The sequence below is a fragment of the Trichechus manatus genome, unplaced genomic scaffold (assembly GCF_000243295.1).
Source record: "Trichechus manatus latirostris isolate Lorelei unplaced genomic scaffold, TriManLat1.0 scaffold00111, whole genome shotgun sequence".
Lineage (NCBI taxonomy): Eukaryota > Metazoa > Chordata > Mammalia > Sirenia > Trichechidae > Trichechus > Trichechus manatus.
In genome coordinates, this window is record NW_004444047.1 from 6,939,053 (window position 1) to 6,963,882 (window position 24,830).

Here is a 24,830-nt window from a genome sequence, read left to right on the forward strand (position 1 = left end):
TTATTTATTCTTTTCTTCAGTGTGGTCATGTCACTCATTTGAAATAAACCTTTTTTTTTTTTTTTTTCCAGTTTGCTTTCAGTCTTAAGACTTTTCCCCCTTCTCGTCCATGGTGATTTAATTCTGTTTATTCTTCTATCATGTAAAAACATTAATACACTACTCCATCCTGTTCCACATAGATCCTCAGCTTCATTGTTATCTGGTTCATCCTTCTTGTTTCTTTGTCCAACAATAAGCAGATAGATGTACATTTTCCAGCGTCCCTTCTTCTCACACACAACACTGCACACTGTGCATATTCTTCTGCCTTGCATCATTTTCTCCCCTCACGGTATCCTGGGAAGCAGCCCACATCAGCCCATTGAGCTGAGCAGTGTCGTGCTCCATCATGTGTGCTGCCATTTGTTCAGCTGGTAACTGTGCTTGCTGCTTAGGTGGTTCTCAATATTTTGACCATACAGACAGTGCTGCCATCAGTTACCTCGTGCACGTGTAATTTTCTGTTGTTGGGAATATATCTTCTGGGTGAAGTCCTAGAAGGGGACTGCTGAGTCGAAGGGTTAAAGCTATGTATAAAGTTTATATAAAATGAAGTTTTCGCGGGAAGCACGTCACATATGCAGAACAGTGTGGGATCGTAATTGCACAGCTTGGGGACTTCCCACCCAGTGAGCATGCTGTGTCACTGTCACTCTGGTGCCTCTGCCATCCTGCCTCGATGCCCCAGCCTGTCCTGCCTGGTGTTGACTCTGCCGACGGAGCTGCGTAGTCGAGCCTCCTGGGTCTGGCTCGTGGTCTCCGCACTCTCTGTGACGTACCCTCACGTGGTGGGGAACTGCAGTCTGTTCCTCTCCTTTGCCGCTCTGTATTCTCCCTGTGAACGTATCACCATCTGTGAGTCTGTGGTTGAGGCGTGTTTGGGTTGCCCCGGGTCTGACTGTCTTGTAGCTCTGTCTGACCGCCGTGACCGTGTCTATGGGTGCGCACAGTCCCTGCATCTCTCAGTTGCACACCTCTAGGTGAAGTGCCGGGTCCGAGGGCGTGCACGTGTGCGGCTGTAGCCCATCCTGCCGATGGTTCTTCAGAGTGCTGGGCCGGCTTCCTGTCCTCAGTCAGTGCGTGGGGTTCTGCCACTCCTCGCCACACCCTCTGCACCCTGCCCGCCTCCACCCTTGTGTCTGTGATTGCTGTCACTTTGTGGTCTTAATTGGCATTTCCCTGCCAACTAATGAGGCCGAGTGCCTTTTTCACATGCACACTGTCACGTGCCCTCTTCCCTTCGGAAGTGCCTGTTCAGGTCTCTTGCCACTTTTCATCGGACTGTCTTTTTATCTCTCAGGGAGTTGTAGGCATGATGCGTACAGTCTGGGTACCAGCCCTTGGTGGGGGCCGTGTCTTGCAGATATATTCTCCCAGCCTGTGGCTTGCCTCTTTACCATCTTAAGAAGATTTCTCTTGAATAGAAGATGTTCACTTGGAGAATGGTTTACCCCAGTTTGCGTTTGCTGGTTGTGCCCTTCGTATCCCGCGTAAGAAATCTCTACCAGCCCAAGGTCAGGACACGAGTCTGCTGTGGGATTTCTAGACACGTTTGTCTGACTCTCACGTTTGAGTCACAGACTTGGAGTGTGTGTGTGTATGTGTGTGTGCATGTGTGTGTGTGCGCGTGCGTGTGCTGAGTACCAGACTCACTAGTCCCCACACGGATGCTCAGGTTACCCCGCGCCTCCTACTGAGAAGACCTCCTTTCCCCTCATCTTTACATGCCAGCCTCATTCTTCATCTCATATTCTTCCTGATGTGGGTCTCTGAGTTTGATATAAAAACCTAAGCTACCTGGGTAAATTTGGGGTAGTTATTTCCACCTCTCCAAAGCCTTCTCTGTCCCCTGCAGGAACCCATCGGGAGGCTTCTCTCAGGGAGCACTTCCTTCAGTACATTCACATAATTCCCCTCTAGTTACCACTGCCATCGAGTCGACTCTGACTTACAGCACCTCCAACCTTTCGGTTAGCTGCCGAGCACTTTAACCGTTAACTGTCTGTACCACCCAACACCTGGAACCAACCAGTTGCTGTTGAGTCGACTCTGACTCGTGGCGACCCCATGTGTGTCAGAGTAGAGCTCTGCTCCATAGGGTTTTCATGGCTGAATTTTCAGAAGTAGATCACAGGCCTTCCTTCAGAGGTACCTCTAGGTGGCCTTCTGGGATATGCCTTCTGTGCTGAGCGAGGCGTACTCCTACTTCCAAACAAACAACGTAGGACGCACAGTAGGTGAATCCTTTGGTCCTTTTTTTAATTAAAAGTACAGTAAGAGATTCGTAGAGCCCAAGTGACTCACACTACGCAGACTGTGGGAAGTGGGCTTTAACATGAAGATAAGTGGCAGCGGTGGTGTGCGTAGGGAATTGAGCGACCTCGGGTGTTTCTGGATCACATACGATGTAAATAAACGTCCATTCACAGATATTCTGCGTGGGCGACTGGGGTGCTAGCCTGACACTGTTGTACAGTTTGGGGAGCTGCAGGTCATTTGCTATGAAGGAAGACATATTGCTCTGCATGTAATTTTTCCTTTGAAATGTTTGTGCTTTTTCTTCAGATCACGAGGAATACAACGCCCATGTATAGAACTCCAGAAATCGTAGACTTATACTCCAACTTCCCGATCAACGAGAAGCAGGATATCTGGGTACGGTCTTCCTCATCTCTGCCAGCAGTGCCTGTGTCCGTCTGGCATGAGGGGCCTCTGTGGCGTGGAGGGCTCCGTTGACCTGTTGCGCCTCTGCCCGTCCTGCTGGGGGTGCCCCTTGGCACCCTGGGGTCAGGCGTGGAGGGGCGGTCCCACACACAGACTCTGTCCCGGCCTGCACAGAGGTTTCCTGTGCCCTCCCTAGTCTGGCTGTAGCCAGTGACATTCACCTAAAAACAGGGACAACGACGGCATCCACAGCCACACGCCGACCCTGGGCTCCTGTGCGGCTGCGTCATGGAGTTTTCGTGCCTGAGGGTTGTAGTCTAACCTGCTGGGTTTGCGCCTCAGTGCTGAAGCCATTACTGTATTTTAGCTCAGATGTGCACCAATTTCAGTCTTGTTTTTCAAGCAGAGGCCATTTATAGTTTGTGCAGTGTTGGCGGGGTCTCTAAACCCACCTTCACTTCTGACGCCATTGACAAGCTCAGGGAGTCCCAAGACTACCCTCAGTTTTGCTAAGTCACTGGGCGGACCCCCAGAACCCACTGAAAACTGTTGTCCTCTTGGTTACGGTTTATTACAGTGAAAGGATGCAAGTGCAGATCAGCCACAGGGAGATGTGTCAGGGGTCAGGGTCCAGGAGAGTTCCAAATTGTTGCCTCCCCGTGGAGTTGTGGACAGCACTGACTCCTTCCAGCGATACTGTGTGACGATATACACAGAGTTTTGCCAACCAGGGAAGCTCACACAAGCTTTGGTGGCAGATTTTTATTGGGGTCAGCCACGTGGACATGGCCCACCACAGCGTGGCTGACCTTGAAATCATGTTGCTTGTAGATTATTTGGTGTGGCCCATGTCTCCCAGGTAAACAGAGACACCTTTACCAGCAGGACATTCCAGAGGTATAGCAATCACCTCCCAGGACCCTGGGGCAAAAGCCAGCCTTCTCTTTGTACTCAGTTAATTTTTTAATTTTTTTATTTTTTGAGGTTTAGACAGACTTATTGAAACACACAGGGTGCTGGTAGAGAAATCATTCAGTGATGTGTTACAGTTTACCACTACCTTGACTGTATAATTTAAAAATTATAAATACATATTTCGTAAGCTTTTGGCCCAAAAAAATAATGAGAGTCATTTAGCATATTTGTTAAAGGCCAGTAAGAACCGGATTCTGAATATTAAAAAGATCAAGTCACTGAATTAAACAACAGCAACCCCCACTAATCTAGAATCTCATTGGGTTGAAGGTCAAAGGTGAAGGTCATCTCTTACATCCATCAGAGAAGATGGGGGCAGGCATACTCATCAGAGGCAGTGGCAGGCCTGGCAGGACAGGAGGGCTGGGCTGTTCAGGTGAGCATGTCCCAGAGACGGCAACAACAGAGAGCAGTCCAGCAGGCTGTGAGGCAGGTGGACAGGCCCAGGTCGTTCCTTCTTTGGTCTTCCAGCACATACACTGTGGTTTTAGGAGGTGCTGGGGTCCCCCCCTGCCAGCTGTATTGTGGATATCCTTGGTAGGGGTGTCCCTGAGGAGGTGGGTAGGGTCCCCCCATAGGTCCTAGAAGTTAGACTTCAGGCCGTATTGGTTGTTGTGGATAAGGTGAGTATGTGGATGAGGACTGACCAGGGCCCGGATACGGTGGAGGATTTCATTGGTTTGTCAGGGCCTGCAGTCTGTACCTTTCGTCTCCACGAGCAGGCTGGACACTGGTTCGGTCAGGACTGGACGGGATGTGTGCCGCACTGTCTCCGAGCACGTCTCGGTTAATTCTTAAACACACGGTTTTATTTTTTTTGTTTAAATTTTTTTATTGTTGTAGTTTAAATGAAGTTTACATTTCAAGTTAGTCTCCCATATAAAAATTTATACATACATTGTTATGTGACCCTATTTGCTCTCCCCATACTGCGACAGCACACTCCTCCTTTCCACCCCGGATTTCCTATGTCCATTGAACCACCTCCTAGCCCTCTCTGCCTTCCCATCTCACGTCCAGACAGAAGCTGTCCATTTAGTCTCTTGTATCTACTTGAGCTAAGAGGAACACCCCTCGTAAGTATCACTTTATGTCCCACAGTACAGTCTAATCGCTGTCTGAAGAGTTGGCCTCAGAAATTGTTTTAGTTCTCGGCTAATAGAGAATCCAGGGGCCATGCTTTCCGGGTTTCTTCAGTTTCAGTCAGACCGTTCAGTCTGGTCTTACTAGAATTTGAGCTCTGCACACCACCTTTTTCCTACTCCTTCCAGGGCTGTCTGTTGTGTTCCCTGTCAGGGCAGTCACTGGTCGTGGCCAGGCACCATCTAGTTCTTCTGGCCTCAGGCTGATGAAGTCTCTGGTTTATGTGGCCCTTTCGGTCTCTTGGGCTAATACTTCCTTTGTGTCTTTTGTGTTCTTTCTTCTCCTTTACTTCAGGTGGTTGGGACAAATTGATGCATCTTAGATGGCCTCTTGCAAGCTTTTAAGACCCCAGACGCCACTCGCCGAAGTAGAGTGCAGAATATTTTCTTAATAAGCTTTTTAAACACACAGTTTTAAATGCATGGATTAATAGAACTCCAGCTTTGTTTTGTTCTTCTCCTGACAGAAGCAGTCCATGGTCCTTGGGCCTAAGCTGCATCTGAATGAGCTTTTCCTGTTTAGTCCACCCCACACCCAAGTGGCCCCTCGCCATGTGCCCCAGCATGGGGCCAGGCATGCTTGCGGGCGTGTGTGTGCCCACCCCCACCGCAGACAGGATAAGGACAGTCACTTAAGACGAGCCTGGGTGGCGTTTACCCAGCATGCTGTGAGCGTAAGGCTTCGTCTCACCTGGATAGTCTAGTGGCTGCTGCCCGTTGTAGCTGGGTAACCTTTTCACATGGGAATAATGACTAGTTAGTTCCTCAGTTTATCTAGCTGGGATATTTTAGGCAGAATAAGTGGTCTATATGAAAAGAATAATATTTTGGTTCAGGGCCATTTCTGTGGCTGTCCTTAATTGACGTGATAGATGTCTTTCTTGCATATTTTAATTCAGTGCGAATTCACTCTGGGCTTAAAACAGTAAAGCCTGCGAAACCCAGAACCCGTGTAAGGCCGAAACCTGTCAGAGAAGGATAACTCAAATATTTTCCCGCTAAAACGAGGGATTGAAAAGTGGTAAGACTACACCTTGTCAAAGGCAGAAAACTTGTGAGACCTGGAAGAACAAGGCAGTCCCATTGAGTTCTGGCTCTCACAGGTTTCACTATGTTAAAACTAAAACGCAAGAATGGTACTTTCCCTCGTTGGTCACTCGGCCTGTTAAGCAAGAGTCTCCACAACGGGTGTTCCCGTGCATCCAGGATGGGCTGTTGTGTGGGTCCCAGCCAGCCCACCAGCCACAGGTCCCCAGTGTACTCCAGGTTCCTGGGATGTTGGAACTTAGAGACTATGTCATTTTGAAAGGAACCTTTTGATCTGAATAGAAAGAGCTTGAAATATGCTTACTCTGCTAACCTAAATTGTTTTTTGTGGTTGATAAGTGTGAAAAAACGAGGCTTGACCAAGTGAGGAGCATGACTGTTCACCTGTGGTGTGCAGTGTGAGAGCGGTAGTCTGATGTTAAGAAATCAAGCTCATCCATGAAACCAAACAAAAGACGTGAGCCTTGACTGACTCTTCCCCCGGAAGGATCATCAGGGAGAAGGCCACCGCAACACATGCTCCTCTGTGCCCTGAGTGCTCGGCCTGTGTCCTTGTCCCCACAGGTCCTGGACGCTTGGCCTGTGTCCTCATCCCCGAGGGCCCTTGGTGCTTGTCTCATGTCCTCGTCCCCGCGGGCCCTGGGCGCTCAGCCTGTGTCCTTGTCCCTGCAGGCCCTGGGCTGCATCTTGTACCTCCTGTGCTTCCAGCAGCATCCTTTTGAAGATGGAGCAAAGCTTCGAATAGTTAATGGGAAATACTTGATTCCTCTGAACGACACTCGGTACACCGTCTTTCACGATCTCATTCGTAAGTTTTCCACTGTAAAATGAAAGCAGCGTGGTGAGGCCTCGTGGGAGAGGACAGCTCCCGTTGTTGGATTGGGGGCTGCTCCTTGCTCTCCCCTCCCAGCATTGCCGCCTCGGGCCACTGCGATGTTGGCCGCCTCTCCTGGTTCGTGCCAGTCGCTCTTGTTTCTGACAGTCACTGGGTGTCCATGGCTTTTCCATGAAGCCCATGTTGGGTCAGCCCTTTGGTGCTGAAATGTTCTGAAATGGTGATGATTTTGTTCAGTTGTGTACTATTCTTCACTCCATCCCCCCGCTTGCGTTTAATAACAGTGTAATATGCTTAAAATGAGCAGCCTCTGGTGTTCTGTAAGCTCTGGGAGAGCAGGTTACTACGTGGCACCACCCAGGGATCCCTGACGCCCTGGAAAGCTCCTGGCGCCGCTCTGGCTCTTCTTGATCACGGCCCCCTGGTGAACACGCAGCCTGCCTCTGTTTCAGGTTCCACACTCAAGGTGAACCCAGAGGAGCGGCTGTCCATCACAGAGGTGGTCAACCAGCTCCAGGAAATCGCCGCTGCCAGAAACGTGAATCCTAAATCACCCATCACAGAGGTAAGGGAGCAGGGGTCCCTCCAGGACCATGGTGCGCGATTATGCAGCGGTGTCTGACCTCGTGAGGTGTTTCATGTAATCGCACAATCTGGATATAGCACTGAGAGAGACCCAGTCTGCTCTCAAGTTCTCACACTGTTCTCTGCAGGGGAGCCCCCAGCCATAGCGGAGGGCCAGGTAGGAGCCTGCCTCACAGTAGCCCAGGCGGTCAGGCCCAGAGAGCACCTGGGGCTGGACCTGAGTCCCCTTGAAGGGGGCTAGAACACCTGATTATAGCTGGTGGAAGTAACACAGAAGTGTGCCACCTGTGTGAGGTCCCAGGTGTGGAGAAGTTTATAAAAATTATGAGAAACACGATTCCCATGACGTGAGTTTCGAGGCTCCAGTACACACTACCTGCGTGGGACTGGTGAGAATTTAATTATGAATGAGCCCAGGGTTTACCCATTAAACAAATACTGCCATGTGCCCACTCTTGGTATCTGAGGGACTGAGAGCAGGGAACAATGTAAAGTCCTGCCTTTAAGGCGCGTATGTTCCGGTTGAGGAGCTGGACACACCTGTGTGATGTGTCAGTCAGTGGTAACTGGTATGAAAGAAAGTGAAAGCAGCATGAGGAGAGAGTCATAGACGCAATGTCTTAGTGGTTACCTTGTGTAGTGGGCTGAACGGTGGCCCCAATGATGTGTCCATGCCCTAATCCCTGGAATCTGGGAATATTATCCTACGTGACAAAAGGATGACTCTTCTTCCAAGCTGCAAAAGATGTGATTGAGTTAAGGATTTTGAAGAGGACCTTATCCTGGATTATACAGGTGGGCCATAAACATAGTCACGTCTGTTCTTATAAGAGAGAGACAGAGGGAGTTTTGAGACAGAAGTGGAGGAGGCCACGTGAAGATGGAGGCAGAGATTGGAGTGATGCAGCCACAAACCAAGGAACACCTGGGGCCACCAGGAGCTGCAAGAGGCAAGGAGGGATTCTTCCCCCAGAGCCTCTGGAGGGAAGACAGCGCTGTCAACACCTTGATTTCATACTTCTGTGGTCTATAGATCAGGGGCCAAGGGGTGGTGTGGGAGTCAGACAGAGGAGGCCAGAGTGGGTGGGCTACTCAAACTGTGCCTTCAGGAGAGTTCCAGTGCCGCCATACCACACTGAACTTAGGCATCTTTGTCCAGAACTGAGACACAGCCACCTTCCTGCAAGGGCACCTTGAAGATGGAGGGCATGCCCTGGGCAACCATGGCTCCAAGGGAAGGAAGGACACAGTGGCTCTTCATGCTGACTGCCTCACTTCCTGTCTGACAGGGAAACCTCTCACTTCCTGTTTGACAAGGAGACACTTCACCTTTGACATGGAGACACCTAACCTTCTGTTTGACAAGGAAACCCCTCACTTACTTTTTTAAAGGAAATCCCTCACTTCTTGTTTGACAAGGAGACACCTCACTTCCTGTCCAACAAGGAAACCTCACTTCTGTTTGACAAGGAGTCAACCACACTTTCATTTGACAGACGCTTCACTTCCTGTTTGACAAGGAGACATCTTACCTCTTATTTGACAAGGAAACCCCTCACTTCCTGTTGGACAAAGAGACACTTCACCTCCTGTTTGATGAGGAAACCTCTCATTCCTGTTTAACAAGGAGATACTTCACCTTTGACATGGAGATACCTGACTTCCCGTTTGTCAAGAAAACACTTCACTTCCTATTTGACAAGAAGATGCCTCACCTCTTGTTTGACAAGAAAACACCTCACCTCCTATTTAACAAGAAGATGCCTCACCTGTTGTTTGACAAGGAAACACCTCACCTCCTCTTTGACAAAGAAACCCCTCACTTCCTTTTTTTTAAAGGAAACCACTCACTTTCTGTTTGACAAGGAAACCTCTCATTTCCTTTTTGACAAGGAGACACCTCACCCCCTGTTTGACAGGGAGACATCTCACCTCCTGTTTGACAAGGAAGCAGAAGTGGTCAGCAGGGAATGCTCCTGCTCCACCAGTGCATCCACCAGCCTGTGAGCACCTTCACCCAGCATTCTCTGCCTTCTTCCCAGTGCCGCCCATGACCAGCTCCTCCATGGTGTGTTAGATGTACCCCCTTTTGTTCACCAAGAGACATGGTTCTCCTCTTTCTCCCATGTTACCAATTTTTGTCTCTCTGCAGCATTTTCCCCATCAGCATCTAAACGTGTTAAAATGTCTCCCATATTTAAAAAAGAAAGAACAAGAAGCCACCAGCCTCTCCCTTGACCCTGTGTCCCGCGAGCTAAGGCCCCATTTCTCTGTTTCTCTTCACAGCGACACACTGTGAGTCGTCTGTCTTTGCTTCATCTTCTCCTCCTGTTCTCTCTTGAAACCACACAAATCAGCCTTGTGTCCTGCCGCTCTGCTGGAGGAGCTCTTGACCAATTGCTGGGCTCTCTGTGCTGCCACCCGAACCCCGGCTCTACCCACATCGCTCCTGGTCTTCTGGACCCTTCAGCGCAGTTGCTTCCTCGCCTCCCTTGGCCGTTCAGACACTGCTTTTCCGTGGCTCCCTCTTCCTCCTCAGTCCCCTCATTCCTCTGGGATGCCCTGGGGCCCAGTCATCAACCCTCTGCTCTCTGACACATGAAATGCTACTTGAAGACTCCCAGCTTCCATCATGCCCGACCGCTCTGCACAACCCTGGACTCGCACAGTCAGCCTCTGTGGCAGCTGCATTTGGATATGTGATAAAGACATGGACCTTGAGCACCGTCTCCTAAGCCAAACTCCCGCATCTCCCCACCAAGCATGTTCCTCCTTCAGTCTTTCCCATCCGTCTTGGAAAACAGCAGCTCTGTTCTTTCGGCTGCTCCGGCCCTGAACTTTGGAGTCATCCTTGACTCATCTCTTTCATGCCTAATGTCCACACTGGCGGAGCAGAAGCCGTCCACCCCAGCACCTGCTCCGCTGATGTTCTGGTCCGAGCACCACCATCCCTGCATGGACGTCTGTCCACGTCTCCCTGCAGGGCAAACACGGTGTTCCTTTTATAAAAGCATGAGCCTGGTCAGAGCTCCTCTACCAGAATCCTCTAGCAGCTTTCCATCCCAGTTATGAAGAGAAACCAAAGTATGTTGAAGGTCTAGACTTCCTACAGAGTCTTATCCCACTGCATCTCCCCGTGTCTGCACTGGTGCTCCATCGCTGCGGGACTGGCCACTCATTCCTCAGGGCTGTGCTCCCACACACACTGCGGGTCCACGGCCATAGTGGGGCCCCGAGGGCACTTCCTGGGTGAATGCAAGTGCACACGGCTGTTTTCATGTGTTATAAACGTATCTTCCTGGATACTGCCTCACAGGATGATTTAACTAGAGGTTTTATTTATTAATCTGACCCGGCTTTTGGTTCAAGCTGACTCTTTAGACTCATGGGTAATTCTTACCTCAGGTTTTATAGAAGTTAGGTGGGAGAAGGATGGATTAGCTTAAAAGCCAACTTGCCTGCAGTTCATGGCCTCTGAAAGGCATGGCTTCTCGTGTAGTGGCATGTATACAGTGTTGCTTTACGAGGTGGAGCAGGTATAAATTGTACTTCTGATTTTTATAGCGGTTAACGTAGAGAATTGATTTCCTTGCATTTGGAATCTTTGCAGCTCCTGGAGCAGAACGGAGGCTACGGCAACACTGCCCCGACCCGAGGGCCGCCCCCCTCTGGGTGCCAGAGTGCCCGGCCCTCAGGCCCTGTGAGCAGCGGGCACAGTGGAGGTCAGTGCCTGTGCAGGGGTCACTCTGAGAGCAGCCCCCTGTGGGAAGAGCTGTCTTCACGCTCGCAAGCAGCACCCTGTCTTAGCCCCCGCCCCCCCTTTTTCTCGTGATGGTACCAGGCTCCTGCTGTGCGCCAGGCCTGTGTTTACTGAGTCCCTGCCAAGCACAAGGTCCTTGGGAGACACTGGGGAGTAGAGACCAAAATCCCTGCTCTTACGGGACTTACCGCTTGATCGGGGAGATAGACTGCAAGTTCAGGATCCCCAAGACCACTGTTGAGTTCAGTAATTCACCAGGAGGACTCATAGAACTCAGCAGAGCTGTTACACTCACAGTTACAGTTTACTGCTGTGAAAGGATACACATTAGTCAGCAGCAGGAGAAGGCACATGGCGCAGAGGCCAGGCGAGCTCCAGGCTTGAGCTTCCAGTTGTCTCTCCCAGTGGAAACATGGGACAGCGCTTGTTTCTCCCAGCAATGATACGTGACAGTACATCCGAAGTCTTGCCAACTAGGCAAGCTCCCCTGAGCCCTGGTGTCCAGGGACTTTATTGGGGGGTCGATCACTTAGGCATGGCATGCCTGTATGGCTGACCTTAGTCTCCATCCACCTCAGAGGTTGAGCTGATACCATGGAGCCCAAGGCCTCCACCATAAACCACATTGTTAGCATGGACAATCTGGCGTGGCCCAAGGCCCCCCACCATAAACCACCTTGTTAGCGTGGACTATCTGGCATGGCCCAAGGCCCCCACCATAAACCACCTTGTTAGCGTGGACTATCTGGCGTGGCCCAAGGCCCCCACCATAAACCACCTTGTTAGCGTGGACTATCTGGCGTGGCCCAAGGGCCCCCACCATAAACCACATTGTTAGTGTGGACTATCTGGCGTGGCCCAAGGCCCCCCACCATAAACCACATTGTTAGCATGGACTATCTGGCGTGGCCCAAGGCCCCCACCATAAACCACATTGCTAGCATGGACTATCTCCCGTGGCCCAGGGCCCCCACCATAAACCACTTTGTTAGCATGGACTATCTTGCATGGCCCAAGGCCCCAGGTAAACAAAGATACTCTTGACAGGCAGGCATTCTAAGGGCTCAGAGGTTACCTCCCAGGAGCTGGCAGCAAAGGGCCTAATGTTTCTTTGGACAGGGTTAATCCGTTACTCCACAGGCCACCCCTTGGCCTTTTGCCAGGGCTCTCAGCAAGATGGTCCTGCTTGGGCATCTGCATTTAGCGTAGCGTTTCCATAACAGGTACGGCAGCAGCATCAGTGTAAGCGTGCCTGACATCGGGACCAGGCGGCGTGGGTGGGTAGATTGGAAGAAAAAAGCCATTACGTATGTTTTCCTCGTTTTGTACTAACTTATTACTCATTTCCCCCTTCGTGTGCGCTGTTTGTATCTCATGATAAATTGTGCAGAACGATGGAGCGGATAAATTACTGATGATGAGCTAAATCTAGTCAGGTTCCATCTGCATTTCACCTAAAGAGGCTGTACTTCCCTCTCCCAATATATCTGACCATCACTATCAGTATTATTCTAAGACTTACGTACCTTGACGATTGGTCCAGTGTAGCATGTTGTCCGACCGAAATGTCTTCCGGGGCGAGGCCACTCAGGTGTGCAGGCTTCCATTCACCTAGTCAGGTTCCAGAAGCAGGAGTGGCCTTGGCGGCATATGGCCTCCCCCTTCCAACACGTGGTATGATTACACAAGCTCAGAGATGACGTTGTCTCGTGCTCTGAGCCTCTGTTGAGCACCAGTGGAATAGTGGATTTTCCTTGTTGCCTAATGCGTTTATTCATTCCTTTACCATCAGCTACTATTTCTCTTCCTCTCCATTTATCATTGATTTCTTTACCCAAACGCTTCTACCTTTTGAAGGAGCATTAGGTTCGCCACCATGCTGGTCCAGGTTGCCAGCAACAGTAGCCATCCAGCTGTGCCTTCCTGTTGGCCTGCTCCCATTCACGTAGGGTCAGGGCAACACAGGTACAGAACCAGGGGGCTCTCTGGACCACTAGGCGGTACAACCACGTTTGCCATCAACCCCAGTCTTGTCAGATGGGGTGAAGGCACAGTCCTCCCCATCAGGCCCTCCTGAATTGACATAAAGCCTTAAAGGTATAGTTACAGCTTCTTGCTTAGGGATCATCCCTGCTGCCGGCACCCCCGGATGCATCCCTGGGGCCACTGCATCAGGTAGGAGAAAAGAAAGTTGAAGTGATGTGGGGAAGAGCCGTAGAATAGTGTCAGCATCTGCCCCACCTCTCTTCCTCAGATCACCCAGAAAAGCGAAGGAATCTCTGAGTGGGGACCCTCCCTTGTTCCCCTCATGGGAGTGTGAGCGCACACTCATGAAGACGTATAAGCCAGCCTCCGGGCCTCCTACCCCATTCTAGACAATGAACGGTTCAGTTACCTGTTCCAGTTCTCCATCAAACCATTCCTCTGTGGATGGTCAGCAACACGGCATGCTCGTTTGATGTGCTAGCTCTGTCTGCTGTTGGACGCCGGCTTGTCAGGTGTGTTCCTCGGTCTGAAGACGTGTAACTCAGCCAGCCAAGTGGGTGCAGTGTCTTCTGTTCTGGGCCTTTTACAGTATTTTGAGCATTTGCATACCACCAGCTATGCAAAGCCCAGTCCAGAGTAAGTGTCTGTTTCTGTGACCGGTCACATTTATTGCTTCCTGGGGCTCCCAGCATCAGTTTGACCTGTTTGCTTTGCCAGGTATGTGTGGTGCCTTCCATCCGGGGAATCTGATCTGCCCATGGTCATCTCTGCCTCTCTTATTGGTGTTTGGTACCTCAGAGGGTGCAAGAGGAGTATGTCTAGATTCAGTTTATCTCTGCATTGCTACAGTTCCCCCATGCTTACTCGTTTCGTGGACCCAGGTGGCCACCTCAGGCGAGCACACCAAGCTAGCCACTTACAGTTCCAGTCACCTCCTGGCCTTGGAAGGGGTTCTTTTGATAGGCATTGACATGTCCTATTTTAACACAACCCTTAAGTTTCCACAGTGATTTCCATACGTCTGAGCCCCGTACAGGCATACCTGTAATAGTCCAGTTTGCCACTGACCACCTACCTGGGCATATGGCCAGACCACTGGCTACTGCCTGTGAGTCGATAAAGACACAAACGTAGGCATTCTTAACGTTGTTCAATTCTGTCATTGCTGCAAAGAAAACAGCACTCATTTAAGCCCAGTGGGCTGATTTATTCTTGCCTTCTTTCATCAGGGTCTTTCTATCCTCCAATCTTAACACAATTGGCCTTCCACTTTGGAATTGCCATCCACAGCCAAAAGCTCTTTGTTGGTCTCTAGAGAGCTGTCCATATGGCACTGTACAGTGGCAGTAGGGTCCTGGAGCTCCTGGGTGGTTCCAGAGTCGGCCTAGGGAAGAGAGGCTACCTGCCTGTGAAGAGAAGAGCACCTCCTTGCGTATCCCTGTGCCCTTTCCTTTTTCCTGTGAGACTCTGCTGGGCACCATCTTCCTTCTTAGAATGTTTCTTAGACATCACCCAAGACGTTGTGATATTTTACGTTACAGGGTTCTTTTATGTCCTTCAGTCATAGGGCCAGTAACAGCGCCCAACAGCAAGCTAGTAACTATCTCTCAAATGGTGTATATGTTACCATGGCATCCAGAAGTTTTCTGGTCCAAAATCCCAGCGTTCACCACTGGGTGGCACTCACAAGCTCTTGCCTTAAGCGCCAATTTGTGTAAGTACCTGTTGTGCACCTTTCAAAATCATGAGTGTAGAGCATAGGAATCCAGAGGCATTGAGTGAGAGACCACTTTACAGTTCAGACATGGCCTGCATTTGGTCAGGCCTCATTCACATATGACCTTCTTTCAGGTAGTTTTATGGATAGGAGCTAAAAATATGTCTGGATGTGGAATATGTGTCCTCCTAAATCCAACTGACCAGGTGCTGGGTTCTAGCATATCATTAATTAAAATGGTAATTAATTAATTTAAATGGTAATTGATTAAAATACCCGTTGCTGTCGAGTTGACTCCAACTCATAGCGACCCTGTAGGGCAGAGTAGAACTGCCCCATAGGGTTTCCAAGGAGTGGCTGGTGGGTTCGAAATGCTGACCTTTTGGTTAGCAGCCATAGCTCTCTGTAGCTTTTAACCACTGTGCCACCAATGATAATTTCTTTTTGTCCACCAGGTATTTTATGGTGTTTCAAATTAACAATCTCTCTGGGTTTGGGCAATCCTATAGGTTCCCATTTAGCATGTCCAAGTAATTAATGTCCATTAATTAATGGTTGCTGGATTGCACCTTGTCTTAGTCATCTAGTGCTGCTCTAACAGAAATACCACGAGTGGATGGATTTAGCAAAGAGAAGTTTATTCTCTCACAGTCCAGTAGGCTACAAGTCCAAATTCAGGGCATCAGCTCCAGGGGAGTGCATTCTCCGTTGGCTCTGGAGGAAGGTCCTTTGGCTCTGGAGGAAGGTCCGTGTAATCAATCTTCCTTTGGTCTGGGAGCTTCTCTGTGCAGGAACCTCAGGTCCAAAGGATGCACTCTGCTCCCAGCACTGCTTTCTTGGTGGTGTGAGGTTCCCATGTGTCTCTGCTTGCTTCTCTCTTTTATATCTCAAAAGAGATTGGATTAAGATACTCTAATCTTGTAAATCTCATCAGTGTAACCTCATCATAGTGATTGAGTTTACAACACAAAGAAATCGCATCAAATTACAGTCATACAATACTGGAAATCATGACCCAGCCAAGTTGACAGATACTTTTGGGGGACATGATTCAATCCGTGACACACCTCAACATAAAGCAAAAATCCTCACAACTGGACCAGTGAGCAACATCATGATAAATAGAGAAAAGACTGAAGTTGTCAAAGATTTCATTTTATTTGGATCCACAATCAACACCCATGGAAACAGCAGTCAAGATATCAAATGACGCATTGCATTGGGCAGATCTGCTGCAAAAGACCTCTTTAAAGTGTTAAAAAGCAATGGTGTCACTTCAGGGACTAAGGTGAGCCTGACCCAAGCCATGGTATTTTCAGTCACCTCATATGCATGTGAAAGCTAGGCAATGAATAAAGAAGACCAGAGAAGAATTGATGCCTTCGAATTATGGTGTTGACAAAGAATATTAAATATACCATGGACTGCCAGAAGAATGAACAAATCTGTCTTGAAAGGAGTACAGCCAGAATGTTCCTGGGAAGAAAGGATGGCAAGACTTTGTCTCCCATACTTTGTACATGTTATCAGGAAGGACCAGTCCCTGGAGAAGGACATCATACTTGGTAAAGTAGAGGGTCAGTGAAAAAGAGGAAGGCCCTCAACGAGATGGATTGATACAGTGGCTATAACAGTGGGCTCAAGCATAACAATGATTGTGAGGATGACGCAGGACTGGGCAGTGTTTTGGTCTGTTGTACATAGGGTTGCTGTGAGTTGAAACTGACTTGATGGCACCTAACAATAGCAGTTAATGGCTGAAGGGCAATTTAGATGCCTTCTGTTTGACACAACTAGGTAGGGGAAGCGTTCATAATAGCCATGCCAATGATTTATTCAGGTAAAGGAGATGCAACCACATCACATAAAGTCTGTTCACACATTCCAGTTTTCATCCAGATTTTCACCTTGATCCCACCAACAGTTGTGTCCCCATATCTTCCCAGTCTGACTTGCCCCCATTCACCAACAGGTGTGGAAATCAAAACCTGGAACATGAGATGCAAATGTGTCAAGGAATCCCAGAAAAGTCTCTTTGTCACTGCCACCTCCCGGCCATTTCCCATATGTGCGCGTATGGCCTTGGGTCCCCAGCAGGGGTGACGGGGTTCAGGGGGTCGAGCCAGAAGACCCTGGCCCCTCCATCAGTCCTCATCTGGGTTAATCCCATGTGATTTGAAGTCAGAGGTTTGTCATGATCACTTTTGCCTTCTGGCTTTTTAAATTCCTCCAAACGGGTAAATAGAGTAGATTTGTTTAGGGCCCTTTAATGTTGAGGAAACATCAGGGGCTCCCTTCAGTTCACCCAACCTTTGATATTGCAGCATTAAGACTTTTGTTTTTACCTCGTCAATGTCCACTGTATTCACCCCATTTCTTAATAACCATTTAAAGATTCCCACCTGCTGGGACAAGCCCCTGGCTGTCACCTTTGTCTTTCCTATTTTCTTGTGAATCCCTCTAATTTTCTTAGCCATCATTTCAGCATAATTTTTCCCTTTGGTAGTGGCCCTGAGGCCAGTGGCGGTAGCTCACACCAGCCAAACTCTGCGCTTAGCCCAGCCTAAGAATTTGTCCCCAGCACTCTCCTTTGCTTTCATTGTAGCTATTACAGGTGATAGTAACTAAAGGATTGTGTATTTAGCTTTCTTGTTGTTATTTTGTATTTCTTACGTCTGTTATGAGCCAACTTCTCAGGACTTGGCTCTATCATGTCTAAATTCCTTTGGTAACTTAACTTCTGGTAACTAGTTCTGTTGCAGCTGTAGTTTCATACCATGGGTATCCTCGTGGTCATCCCAGGTTTGTTACCCTACCCTCTCATCCTTCCTTTTCCCAAACCATGCCATCGTCATATTTCAGTGTTTTGAGGTCATTCTAGCAAATCCTACTTCTGACACCAAGACTACCCTTGGGTTCAGTAATTTACTGCAAAAGGATACAGATTAAAGTCAGCAACAGGAAAAGACACATGGGGCAGAGTCCATGAGAGTTCTGGGTGTGAGCTTCCAGTTGTCTCTCTCAGTGGAGATGTGGAGGACAGCACTTATTTCTCCCAGCAACGATGTGTGACAACACATACGAAGTCTTGCCTACCATGGAAGCTCCCCTGAGCTTGGTCATGTGGACGTGAATGACTGTGTGGCTGACCTTAGTCTCCAGCACCCCCAGAGGTTGAGCTGATGATGTGTGGCCCAAGGTCCTCAGGTGGGCAGGCAGGGCATTCCAAAGGCATAGAGTCCACTCCCCCAAGGGCTGGGGGCACAGGGCCAAACTTTGTCTGGGAGGGCTGATCCTTTACTACACAGAGATGATAAATGAGATGATAGATAAACATATAACCTCAAGTATTAGAAGACAGAGCAGGTGTGATGGGAATTGGGATGCCAGGAGGTGGTATGAGGCAGCTTGTTGAGAAGGGGATGGTTTGAGTGAAGTCTTGATGGAGCCACGGGGGCCTTGGGCAGAGGGGACAACCCTGCATAGGCCCGCAGCTTGAATCTGCCCAGCTGTGGAGGCCAGCTGTGGGGGAGAAGAAGGGGCAAGAGGATGAGTGGACAGAGGGAGCCAGGGAGGTGGAGAACGTCACATGGGGCCTTGTGGGCACTGCCAGGACGTCGCTTCTCCTCTGAGGGCAACAGGAGCCACCAGGGGCCTTCGAGGAGAGGGTCCTCCGCTGCCAGGTAAGAGGACACGGTGGGCTGAGGTGGAGGCCAGGAGTGCTCCTAAGAAGAGGCGGTGGTGGCTCAGACAGGGAGACACCTGGGAGGCAGGAGAAACGGTCAGATTCTGGAAAGCCAATGGATTTTCCTTGAGCCTTGGGTCACGCGTGGATGAGTAAAATTAACACTCCACTTTATCTGATGTGTATTAGCCACCTATTGCATACCTGGGCACTGTGCCTAGATGCTGGGCATCCTGACCCCCCAGCACTGCCGTGTCCTGGAGCCCATCTCCTGAGGGAGAGACGCCAGGACGCACCCAGGGAAGGTTCTGATGGGCTATGAGCTGACACCAGGCAGAGCCTCGAGATGGTGGCCAGAGCAGATGGAGGCTGTGGATCTGGGAGGTGTTGGCAGGACATACTTTGCTGTGGCGCTTACCGTGACACCCAGTGCACGTATCCACCCCACCCACCACTCTCTCTGGGTGGTGGAAACGCTCCCCTGGGTTCTTCCTCAACTCTGTTTCCTGACTGCTAGTCTGACCCTGTGTCCTGGGCACTCTGTGTCTGTAGCGCAGGACCACCACCACCACCCACGTGCACCCCTCCTGGGCACAGTTGCTGCCGAAAGCCTGCACTCCGTTTAGTGCAGTGGTTGACGTGGTTCTTGGTTGGAAAAGTCGGGTCGTGTGATGGCCGAGTTCTAACACTTCGATTGTCATTAGTAACAACTGCAGTATGGGCCGGAGCCAGGCTGGACACTGCTTGATCATGAGATCAGTTATACGTGTCAGCCACCTGACCATGGACAAGCCCCTAGGTGGGCTGCTCTGAGGGGGCCCTAGCCGGGCCCATGGAGGCTGCCCCCTGTGGGTGCACTTCTGACACTGAAGACAACAGGCAGGTGACAAGCTCTGTGTGGGAGGTGAAGGCAGGGATGGGCAGGATGACCGTGACATGGTGTTGGAGCAGGCAGGGGCGATAAGTGACAGCTTGAGCCTGTCTGGGGGCCAGTGAGGCCCAGTGTTGCTGCGGGGTGTTAGGCTTCTGGGAGGCCCAGCCCAGGCGGCCATGGCAGCATAAGCACACACACGGATGGAAAGACTGGAAAAGCGTCCGACGGCTTCACATCCGACTCCATCACTAACACTTATGTGGAGCCTCCTGGGCGGAGAGACAGCAGCTGCAGCGGAGAAGGGCACGGCCAGGGCACTGCAGGAAGTGCTTCTCTTCAGTTTCTCCCTTTTGATAAAATACTCGTATTACCTTTTTGGAAGGAAAAATGTTTGCTTTTTCATAATAAAACCATACGGCCAAGAAGTGGAGGGGAGTAGGTAGTGGCTTGGAGGAACAGGCCAGGTGGACCGCATTCAAGGCCAGAGGCAGAAGGGCCCCTGAGCTGAGCCTGAGGCCGGCTGGAGGGTGCGCGATGAGCACAACGGGGAGCCTCCCTGCCTGTAGCCCAGGTCTTCGGGGTGCCTTTGCCCGGGACTGGGTTTGCCCTGGAAGGATGGGATGCTTTTCTCTCTTCCTGGGAGGAGGTTGGGAGTTCTCACTCCTCCCGGCCCCCGGGCGCTCTCTGCCCTCCCTGAGCCTGGTGTGAGGTGGGCACATCTGCCAGCACCCCTCCTGCTTTCTAGGTGCCACACTCCCTGGCTGAGGAGCAAACTCACTCTTCAAGCTCAGTTTAAAGTAAGCTGGAGTTTTCAAAGGAACTTGGAGAAGTTTTGCTTTGTTGTTAAAAACAACAAAACAGAAACAGAAAAGCTTAGAAATGAGGTAGGTGTTCTGAGGGTGGAGAGTGTTTATTCTGAACTTACGTGAAAGGTCCTTGGCCGGTCTCCTGCTGGACACCGCCTGCCGGAGTCTGGGAGAGCCCCGGGGTCATGGAGCTCGCTGGCCCTGTCGCCTGCTGGTGGCCTTGTCTCCACATCTGTACACGAGGTGGGGTGTGAGTCAGGTTTTTCTCTTTTTAACACCAGCTTTTGACCACCACAGCCACCTTCAAGGCCTTCTTTCCCAGGTTTCTGTGTTCTAGATGGACTCTGCCTGCATTCTGTCGGCCAGCACTCTGTATCTTTCCGGGCTGGCAGCATCTGGAGGTGCTCAGCTTGGTGCTGCAGCCCTCCACCAGCCTCCACCGCGGTGGCCCAGATGGAGAGTATTCTAGCCAGAGCGTGTGTTTCTGGTCCTTGAGCCGTGCGGCCTTTCTGTGACTAGATGGGCCCTCCCTCGGTCCTCAGAAAGGCTAAGACAGTGCTCAGGACAGCGGTCGGACCCGCTGGGGCCTGGGCTGGCTCACAGCCTGGTGGGCTTGGTGACGCCAGTGCCTCCAGCTGCTTTCCCAGCTCTGCCTTCTCCCGTGTGTGCAGAGGCCCTGGGGACTGGCCAGACCTGCCCCTCATGCTGTTGCTGCGGCCCCGTGGGTTGTGGGACCAGGCCTCAGTGTCCCAGCTCTGCAACACACACACGAGTCTCGGTCTCCCTTTTGGGTTTACCTCGTCCCCTCCCCTCAGAGCAAGCCATTTCTTGACGTTTCTAGCTGGGCATCTTCTGGACCCCAGGCCTGTGTGTTCATCCACCCAGCACCTGCTCCCCAGTGTCTGTGGGCTCTACCCAGGGGTCCGGCTCGGGACTGACCCGGGCCTTTCTGCTCCCGCTGCTCCTCATGGGCTCACAGACAGCTCTTTCTGAAAGGGGGCACGAGCTGGCAGGAGGCAGAGCCACCCCTAGACCCAGGTGGGCTGGGCCTGGCTCGTCCGCCTGCAGCTCCAGGCCCCTCGCAGGCCACGGGAAGGGGCAGCTTGTGCCCGCTGACCAGCTGTGACTTGTCTTTGCTTCCAGGTCTGACTGTTGCAGAGTGTGACCAGTCCTACAGCGGGTTCTTTGACATTCTCAGAGGCGGCACCGAGCGGCTCTTCACTAACATCAAGGACACCTCTTCCAAGGTCATTCAGTCTGTCGCTAAGTAAGTGTGCAGCCAGTGCCGTGGGGGCAGGCTCAGCATGAGGGCCTGTATCAGGAGGTGTGGCACAGCCACACCGAGACCCCAAATTTAGGTGACAGCATGTGGTTTTTTCACGTTGCAAGTACAGTCCTACCTCTCAGCGCTTCCCAACCCTCCCAGCTTGGCTGAGGCCACAGTCCTGGCTGTTGGTGACGTGAGGGACGCGGCATCTAGCCTGCCTCCCCCTTCATGTGAGTGGGCAGGTCGGCCTCTCTGCGGACGACTGGATGCCCTGTGTGTGCCTGTTCTGCCGCAGGTGCCCCATCAGACCAGGGTTGGCGGTCAGGCCCGCGGACCCTTGGAGAGTGGGCAGTGTGTCTCAGGCTTCAGGGCGGGTTTGGCCTGGTGCTGGGACCAGAGTCTGAGCGTGCTCCAGCAAGCAGGGCAGTGGGTGCAGCTGGGCGGCCATTCTAGCCTGCAGCAGGGACCCCAGGCCCTTTCTCCACTCCCCCGCCAGAGGCGCTCGGTAAAAAACAGAAACGTTCTGGGCCGTTGGAGGAGAAGCGCTCAGAGCGTCTGGTGAGTCCGAGGGGACCCTTTCGGTCAGCTCCCTGGTGCCTCAACCTCCTCCTGGGAGAGGGGCCATGAGCCCTGCTGGCCCCGCTCGGTGCACCCACCGTTCTACCATGCAGCCACCGGGATGGGCAGACTGCAGAGGAGCTTCCCTGCTCAGTGCCGCCTGGGGTCCCGGTCCTTGTCATTCACGGAGATGCAGCTCCCCACACAGCCCTGCTCATTCCCGGGTCCCTGCCTCACCCGTGTCACCAGTCCCATCTCCAGGCCACCTCCCCAGACCACGTCACAGCGTGGCCCCAGTTCTGGGTCAGTTTTGTTTTATCTTAGGTCAGCTTCTCTTTATCTGAGGTCAGCATTTAGTGTATCAGAACTTTGGTTCTGAGTCCTGACTTTTGAAGTTATCTCAGGATTACAAGCTCTTAGGCTTCAAGTTGTTATTCTGAAGTGTTGTTGATCCAGTGTGATCCACTGTGTGCCTGCGTGTGCCTATGGAAACCAGTGGGCCCAGTGTGGGCAGAGTACCCCAGTGGGAACTAGTGTGTGCCAATGGGAGCCAGTGTGATCCAGTGTGAAGTAGTGTTCACCAGTGTCATCTAGTGTGAACTGGTGTCATCCAGTGTGCACCAGTGTCATCCAGTGTGTGCTAGTGTGGTCCACTATGCGCCTGTGTGTGCCTGTGGGAACCAGTGGGGCCAGTGTGGGCAGAGTACCCCAGTGGGAGCTAGTGTGTGTCAGTGGGAGCCAATGTGATCCAGTGGGAACTAGTGTGAACTAGTGTGCGCCAGTGTCATCTAATGTGAACTAGTGTCATCCAGTGTGTGTTAGTGTGGTCCACTGTGTGCCCGTGTGTGCCCACGGGAACCAGTGGGGCCAGCGTGCGCTAGTGGGAGCCAGCATACACCAGTGTGGCCAGTGTATCCCGTGGGAGCCAGTGTGGTCCATTGTGAGCCATCGTACACCAGTGTGGCCAGTGTGAGCGGACCTGGGCCAGTGTGGCCAGCGTGCCCCAGTGGAGGGGGCTTATATTCTGCGCAAGCAGCACGGTTCTGCTGGAAGCAGGGAAGCATTTAGATTTAATTCAGCAAATCATTAGGAAGTAGCTGGAAGGGAAGCCAGGGTGTGTACTTCACTGCTCCCGTGGTGGTTTTCCAGTAGTATTATGGGTTTTTTTCCAGTGTTGAGTCATGAGCCCATCAACTGATGTAATAGCTTGACATTGATTATTTGTAATCGTGTTGCCATCTACAGTGAGATGTGTTTATTGCACATGTACTTTGGAACTTTTTGGCCTCATTTTCATTGTATTTTCTTTTGTGCAATGATCATCATTTTGTGTCCACACCTGCCCGCAGTACCAGGTAAATGCATGTGGCTCGAGGGGTGGTGTGTGTGTGTGTGCGTGCGTTATGCTAATCTGCTGGTTTTGTAGCATGTTGTGTGTTTTATTTGCAATTTCAGCTGACATAACGAGAAGAAGCTTTGAAGTGTGGCTGGTGTCCCGCAGTGCATGCCATCAGCACGGAGCACCTTAAGCGATGTTGTGGGGCTGCAGTCCAGATCTCTGGGCGCCTGGGATCCCCGGCCCATAAACAGTTGTAGCTGATACTTCTAGTGCCCGGCTCTCTGACCCCCTGTCCTTGAGGACGGTCGTGGGAAGGGAGCCATGGCATGGGCGCATTGCTCTCATTTGAAGAAAAGCAGAACAAAGGAGAGTACGGCTTCCTGTGTAGTGTCTCATCCCTTCTTATGGAGAGGCTGGGAGTGAGCTTTTCTTTAATGATGTGATGCCTGAACTTACATTGCCTGTCTTGTTCAGGGCCGCTGGCCCCTGCTGGGCTCTCACGCCGAGGACACTGACACGTGGTCCCAGTGAGTGTGGCTCTGAGCATGGGGGTGACCTCACGGTGCTGGCCCTATGCCATGGATGCTCTGTGGATATGCCCAGTGTGCTGTTCATCCCATGGGCTTATGCGAGGCATGCCCTGGAGCCAGCAGGGTACACCAGGACAAGGCTCCCCACTCCTGAAGATGCCACTGGGTGACCCAGCCCCCTTTGTGTTAATTCTTCCCCGATGTCAGTGTCCCCTGTGTTTCCTGCCGGATTGTGGTGCCATGATGGCACAGTAGTTAAGTACTCAGCTGCTACCTGAAAGGTCAGCGGTTCAAACCCACCAGCCACTCTGCAAGAGAAACATGTAGCAATCTGCCTCTGTTAAGACAACCGTCTTGGAAACTCTAAGGGGCAGTTCCGCTCTGTCCTGCAGGGTCGCTATGAGTTGGAAGCGACTTGAGGCAGCAGGAGTGAGATATACCCCAAGGGCAGAAAGCCACTTAGGAATTTTACAGTTTCCAGTGGTCTTGTTGTTAGTGGTGATGTTGGGATTAAATGGGAGCTGGAAAGAGAAAAGGATGAAACAAATAAGAAATTGTGTTAAAGTCATTAGGAGTTGAGATTCGCAGAATAAGAGGAAAGGGATGTGCGTCGGGGTCCCCAAGACCCCCCTGAGGTCCAAGGATGCTCTAGGAGGACTCTCAGGACTCAGCAGATAGTCGTACTCATGGTTGTGATTTCTTACAGTGACAGGAGAGAGCAAGACCAGCACAGGGAAGAGGCGTGTGAGGCCAGGTCTGGGGAAACCAGGTGTAAACGTTCCAGAGTTTTCTCCCCACAGAGTCACACAGGACATGCTGAATTCCCCCAGCAGCGAGTTGTGACAACACAAGCGACATGTTGTCTACCAGGGAAGCTCGTTAAGAGACTCAGCACACAAGCTTTTTATTAGAGCTGGTCACATAGGCACCCTCTGTCTGGTGTGTACCAAAATTTACAGACTCTCAGAAGGAAAGGTGTTCAGAATAAACCACCATGTTTGCATACAGTTTAGGCCCA

General features: G+C 51.2%; 1 protein-coding gene across 1 annotated transcript in view; it reads left to right on the top strand.

The window, feature by feature from the left end:
• Positions 1-24,830, top strand: part of GAK (cyclin G associated kinase) — a 124,890-nt gene that overhangs the window by 46,456 nt on the left and 53,604 nt on the right. The window contains exons 7-11 of the mRNA XM_004383533.2: positions 2,608-2,697; positions 6,543-6,678; positions 7,158-7,270; positions 10,901-11,012; positions 21,262-21,385. Coding sequence (XP_004383590.1) covers positions 2,608-2,697; positions 6,543-6,678; positions 7,158-7,270; positions 10,901-11,012; positions 21,262-21,385 — 575 coding nt within the window. The remainder of the gene's footprint in view (positions 1-2,607; positions 2,698-6,542; positions 6,679-7,157; positions 7,271-10,900; positions 11,013-21,261; positions 21,386-24,830) is intronic.